Source organism: Callorhinus ursinus, unplaced genomic scaffold (genome assembly GCF_003265705.2).
Source record: "Callorhinus ursinus isolate GAN/ISIS: 27379988/994484 unplaced genomic scaffold, GSC_fseal_2.0 scaffold69, whole genome shotgun sequence".
In the NCBI taxonomy this organism is placed as follows: domain Eukaryota; kingdom Metazoa; phylum Chordata; class Mammalia; order Carnivora; family Otariidae; genus Callorhinus; species Callorhinus ursinus.
Window position 1 is genome coordinate 1,523,782 of NW_027397131.1, and position 25,525 is coordinate 1,549,306.

Here is a 25,525-nt window from a genome sequence, read left to right on the forward strand (position 1 = left end):
AAGCGTCAGACATTTAAACTGAATGAGCCACCCAGGCACCCCTCAAGCAGGTAGTTCTTTAATGTAGCCCAATTTAGGATAGGCTTTGCTACTTTCAGATTCCAGTTTTAGGAGCCCGAAGTCCATTCTAGAACCTGTTAATTACTTGGTCATGCACATGAGTCACAACTGAGTACTTTCTCATGTGAACTGATTTTTCTAAATAATTGGTCCATAAAATTCTTTTTTTTTCCTTCAAATTTTTATTTGAATGCTAGTTAACATAGTTAACTGTATAACCAGTATTGGTTTCCTGAGTAGAATTCAGTGGTTCATCACTTACATAAAACACCCAGTGATCATCACAACAAGGGCCCTCCTTAATACCCATTACCCATCTAGCCCATCCCCTACCCTCCTCCCTCCATCAGCCATCAGTTTGTTCTCTGTCCTTAAGACCATAAAGTTCAAATCAAAATGTTCAGGAGTATGCCTCCATCAGTATCATTTATCCCCTAGTTCTTTGAGAATGAAGTCTTTATTACATATGAAAATAGTCTCTGAAGCTGTTATTTCTAATTTCTAGATAAAAAAGGCACAAAAACAGGTGTTCTGCATGTTAGTACAGTTGGAGATAATATAAAATGTAAAAAGGAAGTAACTAAATTCACCTTTTCTCATGCTAAAAGTGTTTTTAGAAAAAGTTTATCCAAGGCAAATTTGGAAGTAGCTTCCTAATACTGGTAACCTGGAATCTTTCAGCAATTTGTTTGGGATAAAGTCATCATGAAATGAGAGGATTCAAATTGTGGAAGTATTAGAAGTAAAATCATGTTTAGTGATAGAAACTGTTTAATGTCTAAAAATGATGCATGTCATTTTCATATTCAGGTAACTCTTTTTCAGAATTGTATATCAGATAGATAAACCATGAGTTAGCCATCAGTATCTTTTCCACTGGTAAGGTTACAAAAGCCTTTCTGTTTTTATTAGACACTGAGCACTTAACCAAAAAGACCCCTATAGTGGGACATATTTCCAAACATCATGGCCGTGTGTTTCTGAGATATGCAAAGGATAGGAAATATGAGTAAAATGTGAAACTGTAGTAAGGAATGCATTCTAGGGGCTCCTGGGTGGTGCAGTCAGTTAAGTGTCCAACTCTTGGTTTCGGCTCAGGTTGTGATCTCATGGGTTGTGAGATCCAGCCCCACTTGGCCTCTGCAGTCTGCAGAATGAGCTTGGAACTTTCTCTCCCTCTGTCGCTCCAGTGTACATGCGTGCATGCACGCTTCCCCTTCCCCCCCGTAAAATAAATACATAAATATTTTTTTAAGGAAAGGAATGCATTTTAGGCATTTACTATCTTCAAAATTATAAAAATATATTTGGATATTTTTTGTTAATAGGATTAGCTGCACTCTTCATCACGTGCATTTTATATTCCTTTTTCCTGGCTCCATATTACTTTTGTTTTCCCTTTGCCTAATTAAAAAATTAATTTATTACATTTTGCTATATTGTATACATATATATAAGTGTGTAGCACTTTTTGAATAAGATAAGGTATGTATAATAAACCTAAATAGTTATGTTGCTATTGATATTCATAGTATTATTAACTTCAAAAGCATAGTCTGTCAGTCACTGTATCTTTTTTTTAGTATAACCTATATGCCTTAAGTTGTATTCTGTTATCTATATATCTATTTCACTGTTAAATATTGTAAAAATCATATTTATAGGTTGTTTTATATAGTGGTAATTAGCATAAGTGTCTAAAATATAAGCAGTTAGAAAACATTTACAGGTTACTGGGTAGGCTCTGGAGGGGAAAGTTGGTTTTTGTTTTTTTTTTTTAAGATTTTATTTATTTGAGAGAATGAGAGAGCACAAGCAGGGGGAGGGGCATTGGGAGAGGGAGAAGCAGACTCCCATGTTGAGCAGGGAGCCAGATGCAGGACTGGATCCCAGGACTCTGGGATCATGACCTGAGCCGAAGGCCAACTCTTAACTGACTGAGCCACCCAGGCACCCCTAGTTGGAAAGCTTTTTAAAAAAAACAGTTTTAGACACTTTAGACTGGATTTGAATTTTATTTAGTCTGCAGCTTTTCATGAAATAATAGTTGTAGATTTTTTATGCTAAATAAAATGAGCTTTCTGATATTTATTGCATCTATTAACAGCTACAACATAAGTAGCTATCTATCTGTGTCATCAAATTTATAGAAAAAGATTTCCTTGAGATCAAGATAATTGAATATTTTTCCTCTATATTATTTGCCTCATGCTATGCCTTAATATGTTTACAACTCCAGGTATGGAGCTTTGTTTGAAGGCACTAATAACAAATATTTTGTATAAAATAGCAGCTTTTTGACATCCCGTGGCAGTTCCTCTACATGTCTTTAAAGCATAAAAGGAAAAGAGCAGTAGCCTCAAATTTGTGTCAGTTTCTGATGTACTAAGATCAGGCGACAGCCCTGTTGGGCACAGAAAATAGTGAAGAGATAAAAGGAGATGAGCGACAGAGAAGCTAAAATCAAATAAGGAAGATAGAGGTAACAGATACATTAATGACAATAAATAATGGTAATTTTAGAAAAGGCTAAATAACATATCAATTTTGTACCTTGTTTTTATAAAGTTCTCAGAATGATGGAACTGTCTTATTTTTAAAAAACCAAACATTTGAAGCCTTTTTATACATTTTATATAATTGTGAAGCTCGGGACACCTGGGTGGCTCAGTTGATTAAGCGTCTGCCTTTGGCTCAGGTTATGGTCTCAGGGTCTTAGGATTGAACCGTGCTTCAGGCTCTCTGCTCAGTGGGGGCCGGGGGGGGGGAGGAATGCTGCTTCTCCCTCTGCCTGCCGCTCCCCCTGCTTGTGCTTTCTCTCTCTGTCAAATAAATACAAAAAATCTTAAAAAAAAGCTTTTTTGTATTTATTTGACAGAGACACAGAGAGAGAGGGAACACAAACAGGGGGAGTGGGAGAGGGAGAAGCAGGCTCCACAGCCCGATGTGGGGCTCGATCCCAGGTCCCTGGGATCATGACCTGAGCCGAAGGCAGTTGCCCAATGACTGAGCCACCCAGGCGCCCCTGTTAAGCTCTTTTTATACAAACCACCAATTCTATAATTATAAAACCATGACATAATAAATATAATTATGTTGTAATCATACAGATAAAGAACTGTATGCTTGGATGAAGTGTGTGAAGGGACAGCCTCATGATCACAAACATTTAATGCCAACTCAAATTATACCCGGTTCTGGTAAGTATAAATGCAAATTATTCACTTAGTAGTGTAATAACTCTTGCTTGCTCTAGATTATTTAGGAGTATGTAGGGGTATAATGGAATGGAGAGGTAAGGTTTTTCTAATCTTGAATTGTTTTTGTTCAGTTCTTAGAATCTTCTATGTAATAAAGCTAGCAAGGTAAACCCAGCCCCAGTGATGAAGAAAGCCAGAGAAACCATTTTAGAGGGGGAAAACTAGAGTGTAATGAAAATGCTTATTAGATTTATGATACTCTCCACTTTTTGAGCATACTGAACTTTTAATAGTAGAGGTAAGAGAGAAAAGAATAGAGAACATGAACTTGGCTGAATGATCAAACCTGATAAAAGAGATGAAAAAAAAATGGGAAGAATTTGTGAAAGGACACAAGAAAACCTGCACAAGAAAAACTGGAAAAATTTTATGATCTTAACAACTAGGGGCAATCCTTTTATTAACCACTATTATTTTTTGTAGTTTTGACAGATCTTCTAGATGCGATGCACACTCTTAGAGAAAAATATGGTATTAAATCCCATTGTCATTGTACTAACAAACAGAATATACAAGTTGGAAATTTTCCTGCAATGAATGGTGTGTCTCAAGTGAGTACAACTTTCTAATTATTCAAATGAAATGCATGGTTAAATTAATCAGCTTTGATATTTGAAATCCAATTTCGGACTTGTGTTTTGTAAACTTATGTTTTCTATGTTACTGTATAAATATAACTACTACTTTTAACTCTGAATAATTGAAAAAGTAGTATTTTAAAAGTTTAATTGTTCTACCCTTACAGGTTTTACAGAATGTTCTTAATCACAGTAATAAAATTTCTCTGTGCATGCCTGAGTCTCAGCAGCAAAATAACCCTCAGAAGTCTGAGAGTAATGGCAACAGCAGCCCAGGGAGTGACGTAAGCACAGACAGCAAGTTAACTCCTCCAGAATCCCAGTCACCACTGCACTGGTTAGCAGATCTTGCAGAACAGAAGTCCAGAGAGGAAAAAAAAGGTGAATATAATTAAGTATATAATAGAGGACCATAATATAACCAACGACGTACATTAATGTGTAATATTCACTTATTACAATTTACATTTGTCTTTTGCTTGCATTATGAATGGTTTAGATTCAGGAAAACGTTTGTTTTCTGTTGTTAGGAACTCACCTCCCTATGATTGTATCAAAATTAGTTAGAGAATCATTTGTGGATGAGCATATCATTAAAGCCACCAGGGCAGTAGATTTGTAATTTAAACTATACTTTCTCCCTGTCTTAGCTGTAGCATTTTTCATTTGTGACAGGTGCAAACTCAGCTACATGTGTAAGATATTGAGGAAGGCCTTTTCATATTCAAACTGTTTGACTCCATTTTGAAGGATCTAACCCATCCTCTGGTGTGTGTTCAGGTGAATAAATCACTAGCGCTACACATTCTACCTCTCACTATCAAATGTAGGGTCCCAGTTTTTTCTGTACTTTAGCAGCATGCTTAATTTTATTTGAATTTTGTAAATGTTGTATTTCAGAAAACAAAGAATTTGCCCTTGAAAAGCAAATTAAAGAAGAGAGAGAACAAGACAACCCTGATTCTCCAAATAGCAGAACATCACCTCCTGTGTCCCAGAATAATGAACAGGGCTCAACTTTACGAGATTTGCTGACCACAACTGCTGGCAAGCTCCGTGTGGGTTCTACAGATGCTGGCATTGCCTTTGCCCCAGTGTATTCAATGGGAACCCCAGTGAGTAAGATGCCAGATTTTTGGTTTTCTTATGGACCTTAAATTTAGATTTGGCTGTGAACCACACAAGAAATAGATGCAAATGAAATAAAATACACTTATTACTAGGCATGCTCCCAACTGCATTATAAATCTCATAGCTTAAAAGCTGGAGATTTGGGTTTTTTCCCCCAGGTGAAAAAGGTTGGGGGAGGGGCATTTAATGCCAGAAGAGCCCTAAGAGACTCTTTCAGAATTTGAAAACAGCATATCTTGTAAGGGAAATAAATCACATCGTTAATGTTTTGTTACTAAAAATATTTAGTAATCAGTTTTTGTTTTAATTATGCACCAGAAGAAAATTAAAAAACAATAATTATATAGGTAGGCACAAATTTTTAGTGATCTTTAAAAGTATATGGGAGATTCCACCCATCTATCTCCTCTGCGCTAGTCCTAAAATAATACAAAGGGCCACACTTACAGTTTCTGGGGACCTGGTAGTTTCCCACATAGAAGACTACCAAACTCTGGTTCATATCTGTTAGGAACAGCATAGGGACTATAGATACCTATCCACTGACATGATTACATATTCTTGAAGGAACATAAAATGTTTGTGTTGGTTGTTTGCTATGTTAGGAGTAAACCAGAGTGAAAGTTTAAAGATTTATACATTTCCTCTTAATATATAACTTTTTCCTTAATAGAGTGGTAAAAGTGGAAGGACTATGCCAAACATTCTTGATGACATAATTGCTTCAGTTGTTGAAAACAAAATTCCACCAACTAAAGCCTCTAAGATAAATGTAAAACCAGAGCTGAAAGAAGAGCCTAAAGAGAGCAGAAAATCACCCATGGAGGAAAACAATAAATTGTACAGTGATATACCACATTCTTGGATCTGTGAGCAGCATATTCTGTGGCTTAAGGATTATAAAAATATTAATAATTGGAAACTTTTCAAAGAGTGTTGGAAACATGGACAAGTGAGTATTTTAAGCTAATTAGTGAAACTGAAACTAGTTGGATAGGAAGAAAGCGGAAAGATAGTACTTAACACATTTGGAAGTAAGAGATCAAAAACGAAAAGGTTAACAGAATTACTGTTTCTGAATTCTTATTTTTTGGTCAGATTTATATGAATTAAAAGGGAAGCACTGATGTTATATTTTTTAGCTATCAGTCAACAGACTTTTAATAAAGTTATTTTTATTTATTTTTAATAAATTTATTTATAAAATTTGGTACTTCCCTTTTTTACATTTGCATCTTAGTCCAGTTGACAGATTCATATCTACAGAAGCATTTGCCTCAGACTAAAAGTTATGTAGATGTTTTTGCCTTTAATGTTCATCTGTAGAACATTTATTTATACATTAGTTCATCAGATCTTAAATGACATTATTTCATTCTGTTCAAATGAAAATGATATTCTCTTTGACCAGAGTTTTCATAGAATGTTTGAGACACATTTCAGAGGGCAGTTTATTACATTAATGCAGAAATTGTGAACAGAATTAAGAATTTGCATGATTTAGTATTATGTTGTTTTTTTCTTTCTGGAATACATCGTTTGCAATTTTATTTTACTTTCTTCATTGAACAGATAGTTATTGAGCTCCTAATAAAATCTAGTCTTTGTGCTGGCCATTAAGGATATAAAAATAAGTAAGATGAGTAAACTTTAGTGCTAGTGGTTCTTATTAATCTTTTTAGGTCACTAATCCTTTTTACAATGTGAAGAAAACTTGGTTCCTTTCTCCCCAGAAAAAATTCATACCCATGTATTGCACATACACAATATTTAGCTTTTTATTTCCTTTTTGTTGTTTTTTCCTTTGTTTTCTGGCTGGCTCCCCTTGAAGCCCTGATGCCATTGGGGGGTCATAATTTAGACCACTTGATTTGGTATGTGCTTGAGCCATCAAGTAAATATTTTAATAAGTACTTTAAATATTCCAAGAACTTTGTTAAAGTGCTATAAAAACCCAAAAAAGGGAATGACTAGGCTAGAGTACTAATTCAGAAATGCTAATCTGAATTGATGCCTCGGGTTAAGTGAAATTTTTCTAGATGTGAACAAGAGGTTGGAAATAAACAAGAGCATCAGGTGCTTGGGGTACTGTTAAGTAGTTTTGTTTGGAACATAGGTAAAAGAGTTCTGTGGGAGAATGGTGAGAAATGGTAGTTAGGGTTATGATTATGAAGGGCCTTTGATTATTACACTAAGGAGTTTGAATTTTATCCTGTAGATGATAGTTTTAATTGATGAGTCAAAGTAATCAGATTGACATATTAAAATAACTGACAGCAAAGCAGATTGGAAGTTGAATTAGAGGAAAATAAGAATATAGGCAAGGAATCAAAATAGGAAGGTTTCCAGTATTTTGAGAAGATGATGATGATGGTAGCCTAAGAATTCTGCTTGAGAACATTCTAATATACTAGCTAACTTGCCCCTCATTTTTTAACAATATGACTACCATTAGAAAACGTGGCATAGGGCTGGATAGGAGTATTATTGGTTAACCACAATAGGGGCTGGGAATTAATATCTGAATTGCCAACAATAATTAATAGCTGAACCTATTTTTAATAGTTGGATATATTATTAGCCTGTTTAAGGGAAGTTTAATGGAGTGGTCCCCCAAGTAAGTAGTTGATCAGATTTAAGGTGATTTTTGTTGTTTTCTTTTGAGATATCTTTTGTGATAAGAACTCTAGCTAGAGGTTATTCTGTTCTCTGGTTCCCGAAATATAATTATCTTAATGAAGTTTAAGATGACTTAATAAATAGTGTATTTTACAGGAGAGTCACAACTTTCTTTGTTCTCTATATTCCAGACATTTGCTTCTTTTATAATAAAGGAATTTTAAAAACCCAAAACCTTGGGGATAGTATATCAGATTGTTGTAGAGGTTTTTTTTACATCGGCATTGGAGTTCTAGAAGCTTTAAATCTTCAGTTGTTAGTTTTGGGGTTAGATAGCCTTGAGGGAATTCAAATTCATATGATTTCCAAGGAGAGATTTACTTTCAGGGAGTCAGCCATTAACCTTGAAATTTAATGTTTTGCCTGGTTGTTTAATATTTTTATTTATCATGATCCTTGTGGAAGTAAAGAACATATGTATGTGTTTTAAGTGATACAAATTATGTTTTAATCTGAAGGACTATATGTATTCTGTTAAAATCTTATATCTACCACACATATAGATATATAACTAGGTTATGTTCTAGCTTCAAAAATTAGTCTATAAATAAAGCAGCCAAAAATCCGTATTTATACTACCTAGAACGGAAATTTTTAATCTAGCCCTTTAAGGCTTCTTTCAAAATTTACTACATGTTAATTTTAATTTTAAAAAATGGCAATGTATTCTACATGGCATTCTCTCTTATTCTCTTTGACAGTATATTATGTACATCTTTTCAGGTCAGGGACTATTTTCAGTAGTCCCTTTTATTTTCACAATTTGTCATTAGTCCTAAAACTTAACATGTTATCTGTTTGTTGTATATGTGTATAAAATCAAATTTTGGGAGTGTCCATATACCTTTTAACTTACCGATCTGTCTATTTATTTATTTATAAGCCTGCAGTGGTTTCTGGTGTGCATAAGAAAATGAACATTAGCTTGTGGAAGGCGGAATCAATTAGTCTTGAATTTGGAGACCACCAAGCTGATCTCCTGAACTGCAAAGACAGCATTATTTCAAATGCCAATGTTAAGGAATTCTGGGATGGTTTTGAAGAAGTTTCAAGTATGTTGTTTTTTGTTTTACTGTTTTCTGAAATATATCCCCCCAAAACTATTAATTGCAAATATGACTTAACAGATTTTTAATCTTTGAAACTTCTATATTACTTTGGCTAATAAAGAAGAGACAAATACTTGGAAACAAGAGACTGGGTCTTATTCCTTTGTTCTACCCCTAATTTCCTTTGACCATAAGTTATTTAAACTATGTTTCCTTGTATCATATAGGGAATATTTTTGGCAACCCCATAAACCTTTGAGAATTATATGTTATGTAAAACACTTAGAAAATTAAAAGTAAAAATGAAAGACTAGTTTCAATAACAATTGTAAACAGATATTTAAAGAGTATTTTTGCAGTATTACAAATACCTAAATACATAAGGAATAAAAGTCCTAATACTATATAAGTACATAAGAAATTAAACTCAATAAGCAAGCGTTCATTAAATACTTCATGTACAACAATCATCATTCGTTTTACATTTCTTCCTTCTTCTCCAAACATTAATAAAAATTAAAAGGCAGAAATTACCTTTTAATAATAAACTGCATTCTTTATAGAACGACAAAAAACGAAAAGTGGAGAAACAGTTGTTTTAAAATTGAAAGATTGCCCTTCAGGAGAAGACTTCAAGACTATGATGCCAGCAAGGTATGTATTTTTAAAACGTGTTATTTTAACGCTTGGGTTTTTGAATTTGAGCTGAGATTATCCCAAGAAGTAGGTAAGGAACATATTTAACCTTCAGGCATTTTCCTTGCCAATTAAAAAGAAATTAAGAACAAAACCCAGTCTCTGTATTCTCAGTAGGCTAAGTCTTTATGTTAGAGAAGTAAAGGAAAGAATGCTAATATCAAAGGACGTGGGGTCCTGTTTAGGACCTCCCTTTCTTGATGTTTTTAATTTGCTATGATTAGAGAAACAGAACTGCAGTTTTAGTCAGTGTCACTTCTGTTCTGTGCTTGTCCTGGTGTTAGGCATTCATTTAAACTGAATGAAGTCAAGGAAAGTGTTACTTGTCAGAATCCTTAAGAAAAGGTTGTATTATGTTTTGAACAACCTGAAAATTTTGTATATGAAAGCACCTAAGAATGTTAATCTGTATTCAAAAGAAGTCAATGTTGTTATTCGTCAGATACGAAGATCTCTTAAAAAGCCTACCATTGCCAGAATATTGTAATCCAGAAGGAAAATTCAACTTGGCCTCTCATTTGCCAGGATTTTTTGTACGCCCTGATCTAGGACCCAGGTTGTGCAGTGCCTATGGTAGGTATATATTTGCATTTCCGTGAACTTGGAATTATATGAAATGTTAACTGCTGTCCAAAGATAAATTGTCTAGTGATTTTTAGGCTCTACTAAATCCATTTTTTAGTAATCCATTGAAATCTTTTTTTCTATCAAACAATATATTAGATATTAATAGCCAATATAGTTAAGTACTTGCTAATTCCTTGCAAAATATTTACATTTTCTAGTAATTTTTTTTAATGGAAATTTCTTGGGGAGCAGACTTTGGAACAAGGAAACTAAAGCTCAAATTACAATTAACAAATTTTCCTCATAGAGCTAATTTTAGGGGGACTATCTAGGATATGTATTCAGTCACATAAAATTCTATTTTATACACAGGTGTAGCTGCTGCTAAAGATCATGACATAGGAACAACAAATCTCCATGTTGAAGTTTCTGATGTTGTAAATATTCTAGTCTATGTTGGCATAGCAAAAGGAAATGGCATTCTCTCAAAAGCAGGTAAAGAAAGAAAGAAACTTGAATAGTGGTTTTGGGGATGAAATTGAATAACCACACAGACTAGGATTTATTATCTAGAATGTCAGCCTCTGAGTAAACAGCAAAGATTGCAGAAAGAATTGCAGTGGATATAGGAATATTCTAATCTTTATTACTTTAAGAGTGCTTGATTTACCTGTCTTTTTTCAATATAATAGAAATTTTAAATTTTTAAGACTTTATTTATTTATTTGACAGAGAGAGAGAGAGACTGAGTGAGAAGGAACACAAGCAGGGGGAGTGGGAGAGGGAGAAGCAGGCTTTCCGCGGAGCAGGGAGCCCTATGCGGGGCTCGAACCTGAGCCGAAGGCAGACGCTTAACAACTGAGCCACCCAGGCGCCCCTAGAAATTTTAATTTTAAAAATGGGTATTTTTATTTGCTCCTTTCCTAATTGTTCTGTTTGTGAAAATAAACTGCTAAGCTTACTTTATCAACACTTTTATTGGAGAATAGAAACTGGGTCCTGGGGTGCTGAGATTGATTAAGATTTGGTTTGTGCCTCAAACATTTTTCATTTTTTCCCCCTCTACTATCAGAGAGAGAAGGGATCTTTTCTCCTAAGTAGATGTAACCTTTCTATCCATTGTATAGGTTTTAGATTCCATCCTCTGGATTTCTTTCCGAAACCTTGTTCCATCTTATCCCCTTCTATGTAAATAGGTCTTTAACTTTTCCTCTGTGCTGGTTATTTTCTTCAGAGTAGAAGTACACTCTAAACTTCCGTCTTTCTCAGAAGAAAACCTTCAAAACTAGACTTCCTTGCCACCATCCTATATCTCCTGCCTTCATAACAAATTCTTTGCTCTTTGTCAACTCTTACATTTCAGCTCATTTCAAGTTGGCCTTATACCTGCTGCCTCACTGAAATTACTATTACTGCAGCCCTTGCAAACATTCACAATTGTATAAGTGGTTTCAGTGGTTTCTTTCTGGTTGTCTTACTGCTTGCCCTCTGAAATAAACGGCACTGGAAATGACTGCCTCTTCTTCAAATAGTGCCCTTGGCTTCTGTGATACTACTGCTCCCCTAGTTCGTAACTAACTTCATAGAATCCCAGGCTTTCCTAGACTCAGGGAATTTTTCTCTAACTTTTCTAGTTTACATGTACTTTATGTGAAATTCTATGCATGACCCAACCACCACGTACCTCACCAGCTCTGTATCTGGAGCCAAGAATGTATCTTGAGCTTAGTGACTAGGTGCTGAGGACATGGGGTACCTACAGTATTCACTCTACTTTCCTGTGTATTTGACAGCTTCCATAAAATACAACCTAAATTCCCCCAAAACAAGAAACTCATTTTTATACTGTTTCTCAGCTTCCTAAATTGACACTTGATTATAACTGATAAACTCTTTGCCTCCCCCACTCCCAAGGATTTGAGACTCAGGCACACTTGGGTTGTAGTCCCAGCTCTAATACAGAAATGTGTGACTTGTGGTTCGGATTACTTATCTTTTCAAAGCCTGTGACGCCACAGAGTTAATTATCTCTTTTGTGCCTCATTGCACTTTGTTCAAATCAACCCCTATAGCATTTGTTCTTTTTTTTTTTAAGATTTTATTTATTTATTTGACAGGGAGACAGCAAGAGAGGGAACACAAACAGGGGGAGTGGGAGAGGGAGAAGCAGGCCTCTAGCTGAGCAGGGAGCCCAATGCGGGGCTAGATCCCAGGACCCCTGGGATCATGACCTGAGCCAAAAGCAGATGCTTAACGACTGAGCCACCCACGTGCCCTGCATTATACCTGCTTTTCTCCTCTACTACCAGTCTTTCTATGTCCTTAAATGCTGAGACTTTGTTATTCATCTTTGTTCCTGCTCACCTCCCATCCCTCATTTATAGTATAGTATTTTGTCTTTTAAGAAAACATTCATCAGGGGCCTCTGGGTGGCCCAGTTGCTTAAATGTCTCCCTTCGGCTCAGGTTATGAACCTGGGGTCCTGGGATCAAGCCCTGCATCAGGCTCCCTGCTCTGCAGGAAGCCTGCTTCTCCCTCTCCCACTCCCCCTGCTTGTGTTCCCTCTCTCGCTGTCTCTCTCTCTGTCAAATAAATAAAAATGTTTAGAAAAAAAAAACATTCATCATTTTAATCCTGTGGCTGTCTTTATCTGAAGCTTTTGCCACTCTTTATAGATGATCACCAAAAAAAGGAATGTTAAAAAAAGGAGTTTTTTAGGGTAAATCCCTAAAATGCCTCAGAAATACTGACTTACTTAAAGCATACGCTTTTTCCTCCACCTATAATGGCTCTCCTACCCACTTGTCTCCCTGGCAAATCCCTTCAGAGTGTGGCTCATATTGTCATCTCCCCCTAGAGACCTTCATTTAAAAAAGTTTTCCCTACCCCAGTAATCCCCCTCCTCCTTTTTTTTTTTTTCTTAAGATTTTTCATATTTATTTTGAGAGAGAGAGAGAGCCCGAGCAGGGGGTGGCGGCAGGGAGAAGCAGGCTCCCCTCTAAGAAGGAAGCCCAATACAGGACTCGATCCCAGGACACTGGGATCATGACCTGAGCCAAAGACAGATGCTTAACTGACTGAGCCACCCAGGCACCCCGAAGAGCAGTAAAATTTAAAGGAAAAAAAATTGGGGAATCATTCTGAGGTTGCCAATTTATAATTTTGTTGACACATAAGATTTGAGACCTGAACCAGTCGTTGGATACCTTTTGTGTTCCGATGATTGCATTTACCACACTGTGTGGTATTTTTATTTGCCTACTTTTATTAATACTCTCTTTTACTCTGCTAGGTCTTGACTGGGTCTTTGTTCACTCTAATCCCCAACATTCTAGGACAGTGCCTTGCATACATTGTAAACAATGTCTGAATAAAGAAATCCTTGCAACCAACTTTAAACATAAAAAAGAATTTACTGTTACAAATTAGGAAACGTCTGATGTGTTCTTTGTAGCAAGCAATAAATTTCTTTTACTCTCAAAAGAACATTTCTTTAAAATGTTCACTGTAGTTGGGGCGCCTGAGTGGCAGTCAGTTAAGCATCCAACTCTTGGTTTCCACTCAGGTCATGATCTCAGGGTCATGTGATCAAGCCCTGAGTCGGGCTTCATGCTAAGCTGGCGCTTGCCTGCTTTGGATTCTCTCCTTCTCCCTCTGTCTGCCACCACCCCACCCCCCAGCCCCGGTAAAATAGAGGTTATGATTCTTGCCTACCTTACTAAGTAGTTATTAGTGGTCATGAAATTTTTTTCTAAGTTAGGAAATGCTGTATGAGTACAAATCATTGTTATGACCACCCCCTTGGGACAGGAAGAAAGTTGGTGAAGTTTGATTTAGAAACCCTTGAGTTTTTTGGGTTTTTTTTTTTAAGATTTTATTTATTTATTGACAGAGAGAGAGAGAGCGAGAGAGGGAGAAACAGAGTACAAGCAGGGGGAGCTGTAGGCAGAGGGAGAGGGAGAAGCAGGCTTCCCGATGACCAGGGAGCCCGATGCGGGGCTAGATCCCAGGACCCTGGGATCATGACCTGAGCCAAAGGCAGACGCTTAATGACTGAGCCACCGAGGCCCCCGAAACCCTTGAGTTTTTAATCTCTTGTTCCCTGGTTTGCAGAAAACAAATGATATGGGAAAGTTACTGTTACTCTGTCCCTTGTTACGCATGGTCATTGTTTTCTGTTTTGTAACAGCTTAATTGGTTTTACTTTCTCTTTAAGAGTCCTTATCTAGTCAGGCACTGTACTGCTCTGATAGATCAATTCTAGGTTACTTGGCTTTCTGGTGGTCTTTAATGACCAATTTGAAAATATTCTCCTGTGTTTCAGGAATACTCAAGAAATTTGAGGAAGAAGATTTGGATGACATTTTAAGAAAACGATTGAAGGACTCAAGTGAAATACCTGGTGCTCTGTGGCATATTTATGCAGGGAAAGACATTGACAAAATAAGGGAATTTCTTCAAAAGGTATAAATTTAGGTTGCAAATAGTTTATCTCTTTACCTTGAGCAAGGATTTAGTAATTTTTAATGTAACTTCATTTAGCATTCAGGAATATAAGATCATTAGGTAATTTTTACTTCAAAAAAGGAGGGGACTTCTTACTGTTAAGTCAAAAGCTCCTTTCTCTTGCTTCTTTTAAAGCCGGTTTTTGAATGGCAGCTTCTTCTCAGTGGCTAGTGCTCCCATGTCTCCTTATAGTAACGAACTAATCTGTTAATGAGTCAGATGTTACCCTTGGTGAAAAGTGGTGAAAATTACAGGATATAAAAACTAACATGTCATAGAAACATCTAAAGAAGATAGGATCTTTTTTTAATTTGATTAATAGTTTTGGGTGTTTGTTGATACAGGCAGTAATTCTGCTCTTAACCACATCAATTGCTCTGTTTTACTTATTTGAATAGACTGAAATTTTGAGTAATCGTACCTTTAATTTGGTTGTTTGACACTGAATGAAACTGACATATTTAGAATGATTAGTTCAGTCCTTTACTCAAATATTTGTCAAATTTGCAATTACAGGGATTTCTCGCAAGGGACCATCATTGCTGCTTTTCTTATTATGCTCCATTTTCTTTCAGAGTAGACTTAAGGTTTGTCTCTGTTCAGTATGAAGTGAAGGAGCTGTAGCTCTGTACCTACTATCTTATCTCAGAATACCTACCAGTATTTTAACTTAAAATATTATAAATTATGCTTTTTAAAGCAATGATTATTTCACTGGTTAGTAAAAGGGTCCCTTGAAATTGATTTGTCAAAGATTAGAGGGTTAGCAATATAAAGGTATTTATCTTTGTCCTTATATTTAAAAAAAAAGCAAGATTAGGAAATGTTTAAGTCCATACATATGGATAGTTTGACTTTTGACAAAAAAGCTACTAAACTAAGCTTTTCCTAATCTCTGTGCTATACTTTTGAAATGATTGTAAAGAAGAAACCAAATGGATGGAAACTTCATGGTGGATGGAAGAGGTGAGAAGGTGGTAGTATGAGTCACTTTATTAACATGATCTCAATGTGCAGCATTGTTTTAATATCCTTTGGCTTTTCAAATCGTTGTAGAATATCATTTTCTTTAACTTAAGTACATGCATTGTTCCATAAGATTCTAAGAAAAAAAGTTGGTTATTGTAAAGAAAATTGGAATTTAACTGAAGAGAATTTACCATTTCCCTTACTTAAAATTGAAGTGTATATTTTAATTTTAATCCATATTGCAGATTTCAAAAGAACAAGGCCTTGAAGTTCTACCAGAACATGATCCGATACGTGACCAAAGTTGGTATGTGAACAAAAAGCTCCGCCAAAGACTACTTGAAGAGTACGGAGTCAGAACCTGTACTCTTATTCAGTTCCTTGGTGACGCCATTGTCTTACCAGCAGGAGCACTTCATCAGGTACAGAAAAACTTATTTTTCACACCTCTGCTACTGAAGGAACCGATTTTTGAAAAAGAAGTTGTTCTGATAAATAAGAGAATGACCTGCACCCAGTTTGCTTTCATTAAGAAACCACTTCACTTCAATGCTTGAAGAGACCTAACATAATTAAATGCTTTGAGAATTTTTTTCAACGGGAGCCAGATTTCCATTTTTGTATTGTTTCCAGTTTAGTTGATCAAACTCTCATTTTTAAGACTTTTGAAGGAGGAAAAAGAGAGATAATATATATTCAGTTCTCAGTAGTGCGACTTAACACTTAAGTATTAAGACTTAAGAGATCACACATTTTCTAAGGCACTAAATTGAGCAGAATGAAGTGTTGGCTAGACCATTCCATAATTCAGGGTTTTAGTGTAACTCCTGCCTTCATAGTTTGCTAACATAGAAATAGCGTGTCCAAAGAAAGATGATACGTAATTTTTATAGCTATTGATCCACAAAATTTAAAAACTAAAATAAACACATTATCTTTGTTTCTGTGGCTTGACTATGTGGCACCTGGAAAAAAGGCATAGAATAAATAGTGGGCACGGAGGATTAGATTAAAAGCATACAGTGGATTCCTGTAAATAGACTGGAGCTACCACAGACCAGCTTAGCCCTCATAGTAATAGTATGCAGAGGAAACCCAAAAACCCCAATAGCTAGTTTGCCATAGAGGTGGTTCCCCACCTTTTCTACCACCTGGTAGTTGAGATGTATTTGATATGTGTACTTTTTTTTTTTTAAACCAAGGAATGTTTTCCACATTTTATATAACTATATATGCAATTGCTGCCTGTTCAGCTTTGTGACACCATCATATAATAGCACAAATATTCCTTAAGTGATAATAGTTGCTTAGTTTTTAACATGTCAAGCTCAGGGTTAGATTTACTATTCTTAGATATCAAATAGTATTTATGACAGTAAAATACAAACATCATAATAAATATACCTGTTTCACTATAGTAACTTACTGGAGAAAAAAATAAATGTATTACGTTTAATGCATTATTTATGTTAAATTGTTTTATTGTCCCATGGTCTTACCTGATCATTTCAGAGATGTTGTATCATTTATGATTCCAGTTCCCACATGCCATTTTTTTGCCTTCTAGTCTCTTATCAGAAAAGAGCTAATCCATATCAAAATGTAGAATACCTTCAATGGAGCAGCCTATTTAAGAGAATAGTACATTTTGTACTATTTTGTAAATAGAATTCTTTGATAATACAAAACAGGTTCCCTCAAATCCTTATATATTTATCCAGTATCTATTTTCTTAAAGTTAAACTGGACAGTGCAGTTTTTTAAATTGAGGTATAATTTTAGTGTGCAGTTCTATAAATTTTGACAAATATATAGTTAGGTAACAACACAACAAAATACCATACACTTGCATCACTCCTAAAAATTCCCTCCTGCCCTTTTTTAGTCAACTTCTCCCATCTGACATTCCTACAGCTACTTATGTTTTCCTCCTATAGTTCTGCCTTTATTAGAATGTCATATAATATGTAGCCTTTGAATCTGACTTTTCTTATTCAACATACAGTACATTCGAGATTCATCCACGTTGTTGTGTATACCACTGGTTGGATCCTTTTTATTGCTGGATAGTTGTTCATTATATAAATATAACAGTTTTTTTAATCCATTCACCAATCAAAGAACATTTGGGTGTTTTCTAGCTCAGGAAAAATAATAAGTAAAGCCACCAAAAACATTTGCATACAAGTTTTTCTGTGAACATCGATTTTCTTTTCAGTTTGATAAATACCAAGTGATGGGATTTCCTGATCATATAATAAATGTATGATTAACTTTACAAGAAACTGCCAGGTAGTTCTCCAAAGTGATTGTACCATTTTCTATTCCCCAAAGTAGTATATGTGAGTTCCATTTCCTCTCCTTACTGTCAGTTTTGCTTTTAAACATTTGAGTAAGTGTGCACTGGTATCACATTGTAGTTTTAATTTAATTTACTTTTTCTTAATAGCTAAGTATGTCTAGCATCTTTTCATATGCTTATTTGCCATCTATATATCTATTTTGGTAAATCTGTGTGTTCAAATATTTTATACATTTTTGCAGTGGGATTTTCTTTTCTCTTACTGAGTTTTGAGTGTTCTTAACTACTTTACTTTATAAGCCCTTTATCTGAGGGGTGCCTGGGTGGCTCAGTTGTTAAGTGTCTGCCTTTGGCTCAGGTCATGATCCCAAGGTCCTGGGATCGAGCCCCGCATCAGGCTCCCTGCTCTGCTGGAAGCCTGCTTCTCCCTCTCCCACTCCCCCCTGCTTGTGTTCCCCCTCTCACTGTGTCTCTCTCTGTCAAAGAAATAAATAAAATCTTTAAAAAAAAAATAAGCCCTTTATCTGATATATGCTTTGCAAATATATTCTCCTGATCTGTGACTTATCCTTACATTTTTTTAATGGTGTCTTCCAAAGAGAAGTGTTTTAATTCTAATGAAGTTCAGGTGATCAGTTTTTTCTTTTATGTATCATACTTTTATTATATATCCAGAATTGCTGCCTAGCCCAATATAGCAAGCATTTTCTCTTACATTTTCTTTTAGAAGCTTTATTGTGGTTAGTCTTAAATTTAGATCTGTAATCCAGTTTTAGTTAATTTTTATACATTGTGCAAAGTATGGACCAAAATTCTATTTTTTCTTTTTGAGGGGCAGGTATGGATAGTTTAGTTGTTCTAGGCTATTTTCAAATAATTTTTATTTTGAAATGTAATACAGTGATACAATTTTTAAGAGTCTGAGTAGTACAAAAGGGGTCACAGTAAAAATTCAGTCTTTTCTCACCTTTGTCCCCAGTTGCCCTCCTTCAGAGGCAGTCACTGTTTACCAGAGATTCCATGCCATGGAAATGTTTCTCTCTGCTGTTGCTTTTTGTGGGTAGAGACCCATGTTTTCTCAAAATAGTAGGCGGAGTGATCTTGTTAAGTTTAGTTCACATAACACTGCCTAAAGCTTCACAAGGCCCTAAACGATTGGTGTTGGTACCCTGTCCATGTCTCCTGTGTACACATACACACAGCCCCCTTCACTACCTTTCTTCCCTACTTCCTTCCTCCTTACTTCTTTCTGGCCACCCTGCCCTCTCTATGGTCTTCACATACACCATGCAAGTTTCCACCCCAGGGCCATTGTGCTTACTAATCCTTTGGCCTGGAATTCTTTTTTCAGGTATCTGTAAGACTTGCTTCTTCACATTCTTTAAAGATTCGTTTGCTCAAATGTCACCTTCCTCAGTGAGGTCTTCCTTAACACCTTAGTTTTAAAGTGCAAATTATGTCCCCCAGTTCCCTGTCATCCTCCTGCTTTATTCTCCATCTTGATCATCATCTTCTAACATTATTCATAATTTGTTTACTTTGTTTATTGTCTTTTAATCCCCACTGGAATATAAGGTTCACAAGGACAGAGTTTTCTGTGTTTTTCATTGCTCTCTCCTATGTTTAGAATAATGCATTTAAATATTTGTAAGTCCTGACAGCCTGAAAATATGTTCTCATACACCACATATTTTTGTACAAGTACAAATGAAAACAAAGTTATGACTTTACATGATTTATATATATTGTACTCTTTGTACAAACATGTAAATTTTGGCCTCTTCTATGTGTCCTCTGGCTACTTCAGAAAGTTTACTTAGGTTGGAATCTAACTTCCAATTAAGACTATATACATAAGTACATAGGAGAACATGCTTTCTTTTGAGATACATAGAAATATCACTTAAATTCTAGAGAGCAATTTCATCATAGATTTCTAGAGTATAAAAGATGTCATACTTAACTATAGCATGTATAACCTAGATTGGCAAATTCTATTCTGAGCTCTGCTACTAACTTGCTGAGTGTTCCAAGACCACTCTGCTGCATATTTTGGCATAGACTTGCCAGCTATAAGCACAAAAATTTCTGTCTTCTTTTCCTTATGTGGTGTGATAATGACAGCATGGTTATTTGTATTCTGTTGAAAGGGTGTTGTCCGTGACTCAGAAGTGATGATAATGTGGTTTTGAGAGAGAAGTAAAAGGAAGTAAGAACTCTGTTCACAATATTAACTTGGATTTGAGATGTATTACTATTTACAACTTACTTAGTCCTTAGAGGTCCTGAAAACTTTTCATTGATGACTTCACTTCCAATAGACTACAGGTAGCCCTTAAAATAAACGCAAAGTCTTAAGTTAGTGCTTCTCGTATGTTAGCATACATCAGGATTTCTTAGAAGATTTGATAAAACAGATTGCTGGACCCTACCCTACCTCTGATTCAGTGGGTCTGAGGGAGGGACCTGAAATTTTACATTTCTAAGAAGTCCCCAGGTGATGCTTATGTTACTCTCTGAGGACCACACTTCGAAAATCATTGCCAATAGAAAGTCCTTGCAAACCCAAGGCACCTGTCAAAAAATGGTTTTGGCCAGATATGATACATTGTATTCTTTGGTTTGTCAGCAGTGAGCACTTAGAGAAGCCACACTGAGGGAAAGTATAGCCACAACCCTCCATGTATTAAGAACAATTGCAGGCTTACTGTTCTGTTGGCAAACATGAGTGAATCTGTGAAACCCCAGTTTATCACTGGATGGAGCAGGTGGACCCTGACCTCCAGGATTTACTTTGTCTTAGCTCTAGTACCTTGATGTTCCCAGTGGCCTTCATTTTATTTATTTATTCACTCATTCATTCATTTTAAAGATTTTATTTATTCGAGAGAGCACGGAGAGGGGCAGAGGGAGAAGCAGGCTCCCCACTGAGCAGGGAGCCCAACACAGGGCTAGATCCCAGGACCCTGGGATCATGACCTGAGCCGAAGGCAGATGCTTAACTGACTGAGCCACCCAGGCGCTCCAGTGGCCTTCATTTTGAACAGCAACAATTTTTTTTTTTTAAAGCCACAAAATCTTTAGGATAAATTTGTCCTTAACTGTTTATCTTAATTGATTATATTTGGTCATTCATAGTTTATAATATTGCTGAGTTGTGAATTTTCTGCATTCATAATGCTAAAAGGACTTTGACAAAATCTTTCACTCTTAAGTTCTCATTAAGTCACTATGTATATTACATTCAGTGTCAAGATGATAACCTTCCTACTGTGAACACAAAGAGTTACATTTTCTTAATATTATCTATTTGTGATTACAATTGATCCCATAGGCAAGTATGAATAAAACAGTCTGTCAAGGAAGTGAAATGTAAATGAATCAAAGATAGCTGAAAAAAGGGATTAGTGGAATGGGAAGTTCAAATGGGTTCTGCTTTTAAGACTGAACCTTGTCTCTTCAGACTAACCTGTAAGCCATAAGCCTTTGAGCAAAATATTATCAGGTTGAGGTTATTAACATAATAACATTTTTAAGCACTAATAAAAGTCACAGTTCTATAAAAGTGATTTTAAAGCAACCGTGAACTGGCAAAAACTGACAGAATCAACTTTTTTAGAACTCTGGAATCTAATCTGAATTTACACCAGTTGTGGGACTGTTTAGGGAAGAAAAGGGCAGCTGATTTGGGGCATTTAAGGAAATCTACAGGTCACTGGCTGACCACTGAGAGAACAGAGACTTCAGTGATCACACCCAACAAGGAACACAGGCTTTGCAAGAATAGTGTGGAAGAGTCATAAAAGAAATGGATGACTGCAGCCTTGTCCAGCAATCAGCAGCAACCCTGAGACAGAGAGAGAATCTGATTTCCAGTAACCACATTATAATGTTCAGGTGTCCAGTTTTCAGCAAAAAATTATAAGACATACATAGAAACCATAAAGTATGCCTATTCATAGGGGAAAACAATCAGCAGAAACTGTCCTTGAGGAAGCCCAAACATTGGACTTACTAGACGTAGACTTTGTATCAACTGTCTTAAATGTACTCAAAGAGCTAAAGGAAACTGGTAATCAGGAAAATGACATATGAACAAAATTAGAATATCGATGAAGAGACAAATTATAAAACAGTAGAACTAGACATGCTCAAAGAAAGGTACATGCCAGAACTTTTGAAGGACTTAATCCCCGTGGCATGTTCACATAGTGAAAGACATAACAAGACAGGACATTTGGAGACTATGCTGGTGTGACTGAGTTAATATAGGACCATAAAGCATCTGTTAGACAAGATGTTACAGGAGCTGGGCTCCTGTTGGCTTGCCATTTGTTGGCTGATTTATCTTGGAACAGGCACTGAACTTCTTATCCATGGTTTCCTGCTCTGTGAAATAGAGCATCTGTTCTAGAGACACATAATGAAGATCCAGGGAGACTGTATAGCAGTGCTGAAAATGTGAGGCATCATTATGTTCATCCTGCAGAGGAACCAACAACCTAATGATTAAAGGAAGAGAATGTTTATATATGCTACCAAGTTACCAGTAGAGGGACAGTGCTTGACTTAAAGAACTCTGCAGACTTGAGAAGCTGTTCAGGTAGACATTATGCCCAGAGGAGGAATTCCAGTGCCTTTGGAATCCATCACTCTGTTGTTAGATTTTTTTCACCGTTCTCTATTCCCCACTTATTATCATCTTCCCATGCCTCCAAACTAAACTTACTTTCATCTTTTTAAAATTAGGATTAATGTTGGGGCGCCTGGGTGGCTCAGTTGTTTGGGTGTCCAACTCTTGATTTCAGCTCAGGTCCTGTTCACAGGGTCGTGTGTCTGGCTCTGTGCTCAGTGTGGAGGCTACTTGTCCCTCTCCCTCTGCTTCTCCCTCCCTCTCTCTTTCTCCCAAGTAAATACATAAAATCTTTTTTTTAAAAATTGGAATTAGCATAAATGCTTAGTTTTCAGTTATTTCTCCTTTCCCAGGAATTTTATGATATCCTTTCATATCACTAGAAGACAACCTGGATTGTCATAAAATCCACATTGGATCAGCTTGGTCCTTCTGTGTCATTATACTAAGCGTTAATAGAAAACAATTCCAAGAAATAGGGAAGTACTGAGTCAATTTGTATATGGTGTACAAATAATAGATAAGACTATTGACTGGCTTCTTGTGAAAACCATTTAGTTGAGGAGGGACAACTATTGAAAACAGTTGTACTGGTGCCACTGGAGCCTGGAGGTATACTTTAGTTGGTTAATTTGAAAGAAAGGGACAAATAAAATCCTAGGGTAATTCTAAAACTGTTGTGAGCAATAGATCTATCTGGAACTACAGTTTTCATCCCCGGTCCTCACAAACTAAATTGCATTTCTTTGGCTTTCATCTACTTTCTGTTGTAAAAGTTAACAGTGAGGGGCTCCTGGGTGGCTCAGTTGCTTAAGCATCCAACTCTTGATTTCAGCTCAAGTCATGATCTCAGGGTCAAGGGATCAAGCCCCAAGTTGGGCTCCATGCTCAGCCGGGAGTCTCCTTGAGATTCTCTTCCTCCCTCTGTCCCTCTGCCCCTCCTTTCCTCGCTCTCTCAAATAAATAAATAAATCTTAAAAAAAAAAAAAAGTTAACAGTGAAATGGCCCAAATGCTGAAAGCCAAAGGAGCAGCAACAAACATCAGATTGTTTGCACTGAATAGTAAAGCAGATACTTCACAGTTAGCTTTTTTTTTTTTTTAAGTAACACCAAAAAGTCACCTTGACTAAATTGATAATTTAGGATCTGATTATCAGCCTCTCTGAAGGATTCCTGGAAAAGTTCTGTTCTTTTTATCATTTAAAAATATTCCATTTATATGGGGCACCTGGGTGGCTCAGTTGTTAAGTGTCTGCCTTTGGCTCAGGTCATGATCCCGGGGTCCTAGGATCGAGCCCCGCATCAGGCTCCCTGCTCAGCAGGTAGCCTGTTTCTCCCTCTCCCACTCCCCTGCTTGCGTTCCCTCTCTCGCTGTGTCTCTCTCTGTCATGTCAAATAAATAAATAAAGTCTTAAAAATAAATAAATAAATAAATAAATAAATAAATAAATAAAATCCATTTATGAAGTCCCTCCACATGAAAGCTTTTCAGTGATGTAACTCTCATAAAAGTATGGTGTCTGCTTTGAAATGCATTTGATGTTTTGGAGAAAATAAGTTCTCTGGTATTCCTGCCTCCTAAAGTTGATATTTTACTGTTTTTGTTTTGGGAATAGGTACAGAATTTTCACAGCTGTATTCAGGTAACTGAAGACTTTGTGTCTCCAGAACATCTTGTACAGTCGTTTCATTTGACACAGGAACTGAGACTTTTGAAGGAGGAAATCAATTATGATGATAAACTCCAGGTAAGAGATGAACTTTCTGACGAACTCCTGCTCTGCATGTTTTTATATTCAGAAATAGGATACCTGCAGAACAGCTTAGTTAATCACTACCTAGTTTGTCACATTTGATTAACAAGCACAGGTTAACAATATGCATTTAATTGTATGATTTTTAGTGGCCCTTATCCTAACTTGCATTTTAACATTTTTTAACTATGACATTTGTTTTTCTTGAATTTGGCCTTGTTTCATTAAGAAAAAAAATTTTTTAATATAGCAATTTTCATTTGTTACTTTATCTCCAGCTAAAGTGATTAGAAATACCAACATCTCTTTCAGGTTAAAAATATATTATATCATGCAGTCAAGGAAATGGTGAGAGCTTTGAAGATACATGAAGATGAAGTAGAGGATATGGAAGAAAATTAGGTGTGGTCCAGTTTGATGTTTTTAGGCCATTGAACTGGAATTACTTACTCTAGAACGATGATATGTATGCACATTGACTTAAGCTTCATAAAACCATCAGTGCCAAGAAATTCTCTTTTGCAGTAATTACTTGTTACTGATACCGCAGCAGTATAGCATACGTCACAGCTCCTGTGATTCAATGTTAGTTATGAAAACAAGCTAAATTTAAGAAGCAGCTCTTATAGCTGTTTTTGTATTATAGTGTATATGATGTTTGTGAAAATGCCAGATTTAAAATGATGTATTTATTTTTGAAAAAAAAACCCACAAAATTCTATGCTATATTGTTGATCAAGTGTAAATGTGACCTTGTACAGTTTAATAAAATAACTGATATTTTTCACTACATTGAGACAGTTACTGTGAGAATAGGACACAAACACCAGCTATTGCCTGCATTTGGGAAATTGCTGAATCGCACAGCATTCATGTCATAATCAGAAAATTACTGCCAAATAATTGTAAAATTTGTAAAATATGAAGTATATAAAGTAGATACTAAATACGGACACTTCAATATTTTGTTGAAGCTATTGACTGTACAATTAAACATTTTCAAAAGGTGTAATTTATTTAAAATTGTCTCATTTTGGTAAAATTTATGTGAACTTTTAAAGCTAAATATTAAACTTAATATGCTATGTAAATATATACATATATACATTTAATGATGTATTTTTTTAAAACATTGGCTTGCTTTTATTTGTTAAAAGTGCAAGTGTTACATATGGCTTTGTACATTAAAGTTGAAAGGGGTTTTACATTTTCCATTAAAAGGACTTTATCAGAAAATGGCTTGTTCCAGCGTTCTTCCTCTTATGACACACATACTACTGGGGATTCATCATCATGATGACTACTAGCATTTTCTTACGATACAGTATTCTCTTCTGGAA

The 25,525-nt window shown here is 35.9% G+C and overlaps 1 protein-coding gene across 7 annotated transcripts in view; it reads left to right on the forward strand.

Moving 5' to 3' along the window:
• Positions 1-25,197, forward strand: part of JMJD1C (jumonji domain containing 1C) — a 270,901-nt gene extending 245,704 nt beyond the window's left edge. For all 7 annotated transcript variants that reach the window (XM_073886201.1, XM_073886202.1, XM_073886203.1 and 4 more), the window contains 13 exons: positions 3,171-3,260; positions 3,744-3,871; positions 4,066-4,279; positions 4,799-5,013; positions 5,703-5,981; positions 8,592-8,760; positions 9,321-9,411; positions 9,896-10,026; positions 10,393-10,515; positions 14,345-14,484; positions 15,741-15,917; positions 24,048-24,179; positions 24,498-25,197. In XM_073886201.1, coding sequence (XP_073742302.1) covers positions 3,171-3,260; positions 3,744-3,871; positions 4,066-4,279; positions 4,799-5,013; positions 5,703-5,981; positions 8,592-8,760; positions 9,321-9,411; positions 9,896-10,026; positions 10,393-10,515; positions 14,345-14,484; positions 15,741-15,917; positions 24,048-24,179; positions 24,498-24,587 — 1,979 coding nt within the window. In that variant the 3' untranslated portion in view covers positions 24,588-25,197. The remainder of the gene's footprint in view (positions 1-3,170; positions 3,261-3,743; positions 3,872-4,065; positions 4,280-4,798; positions 5,014-5,702; positions 5,982-8,591; positions 8,761-9,320; positions 9,412-9,895; positions 10,027-10,392; positions 10,516-14,344; positions 14,485-15,740; positions 15,918-24,047; positions 24,180-24,497) is intronic.
• Positions 25,198-25,525: the final 328 nt, after the last annotated feature.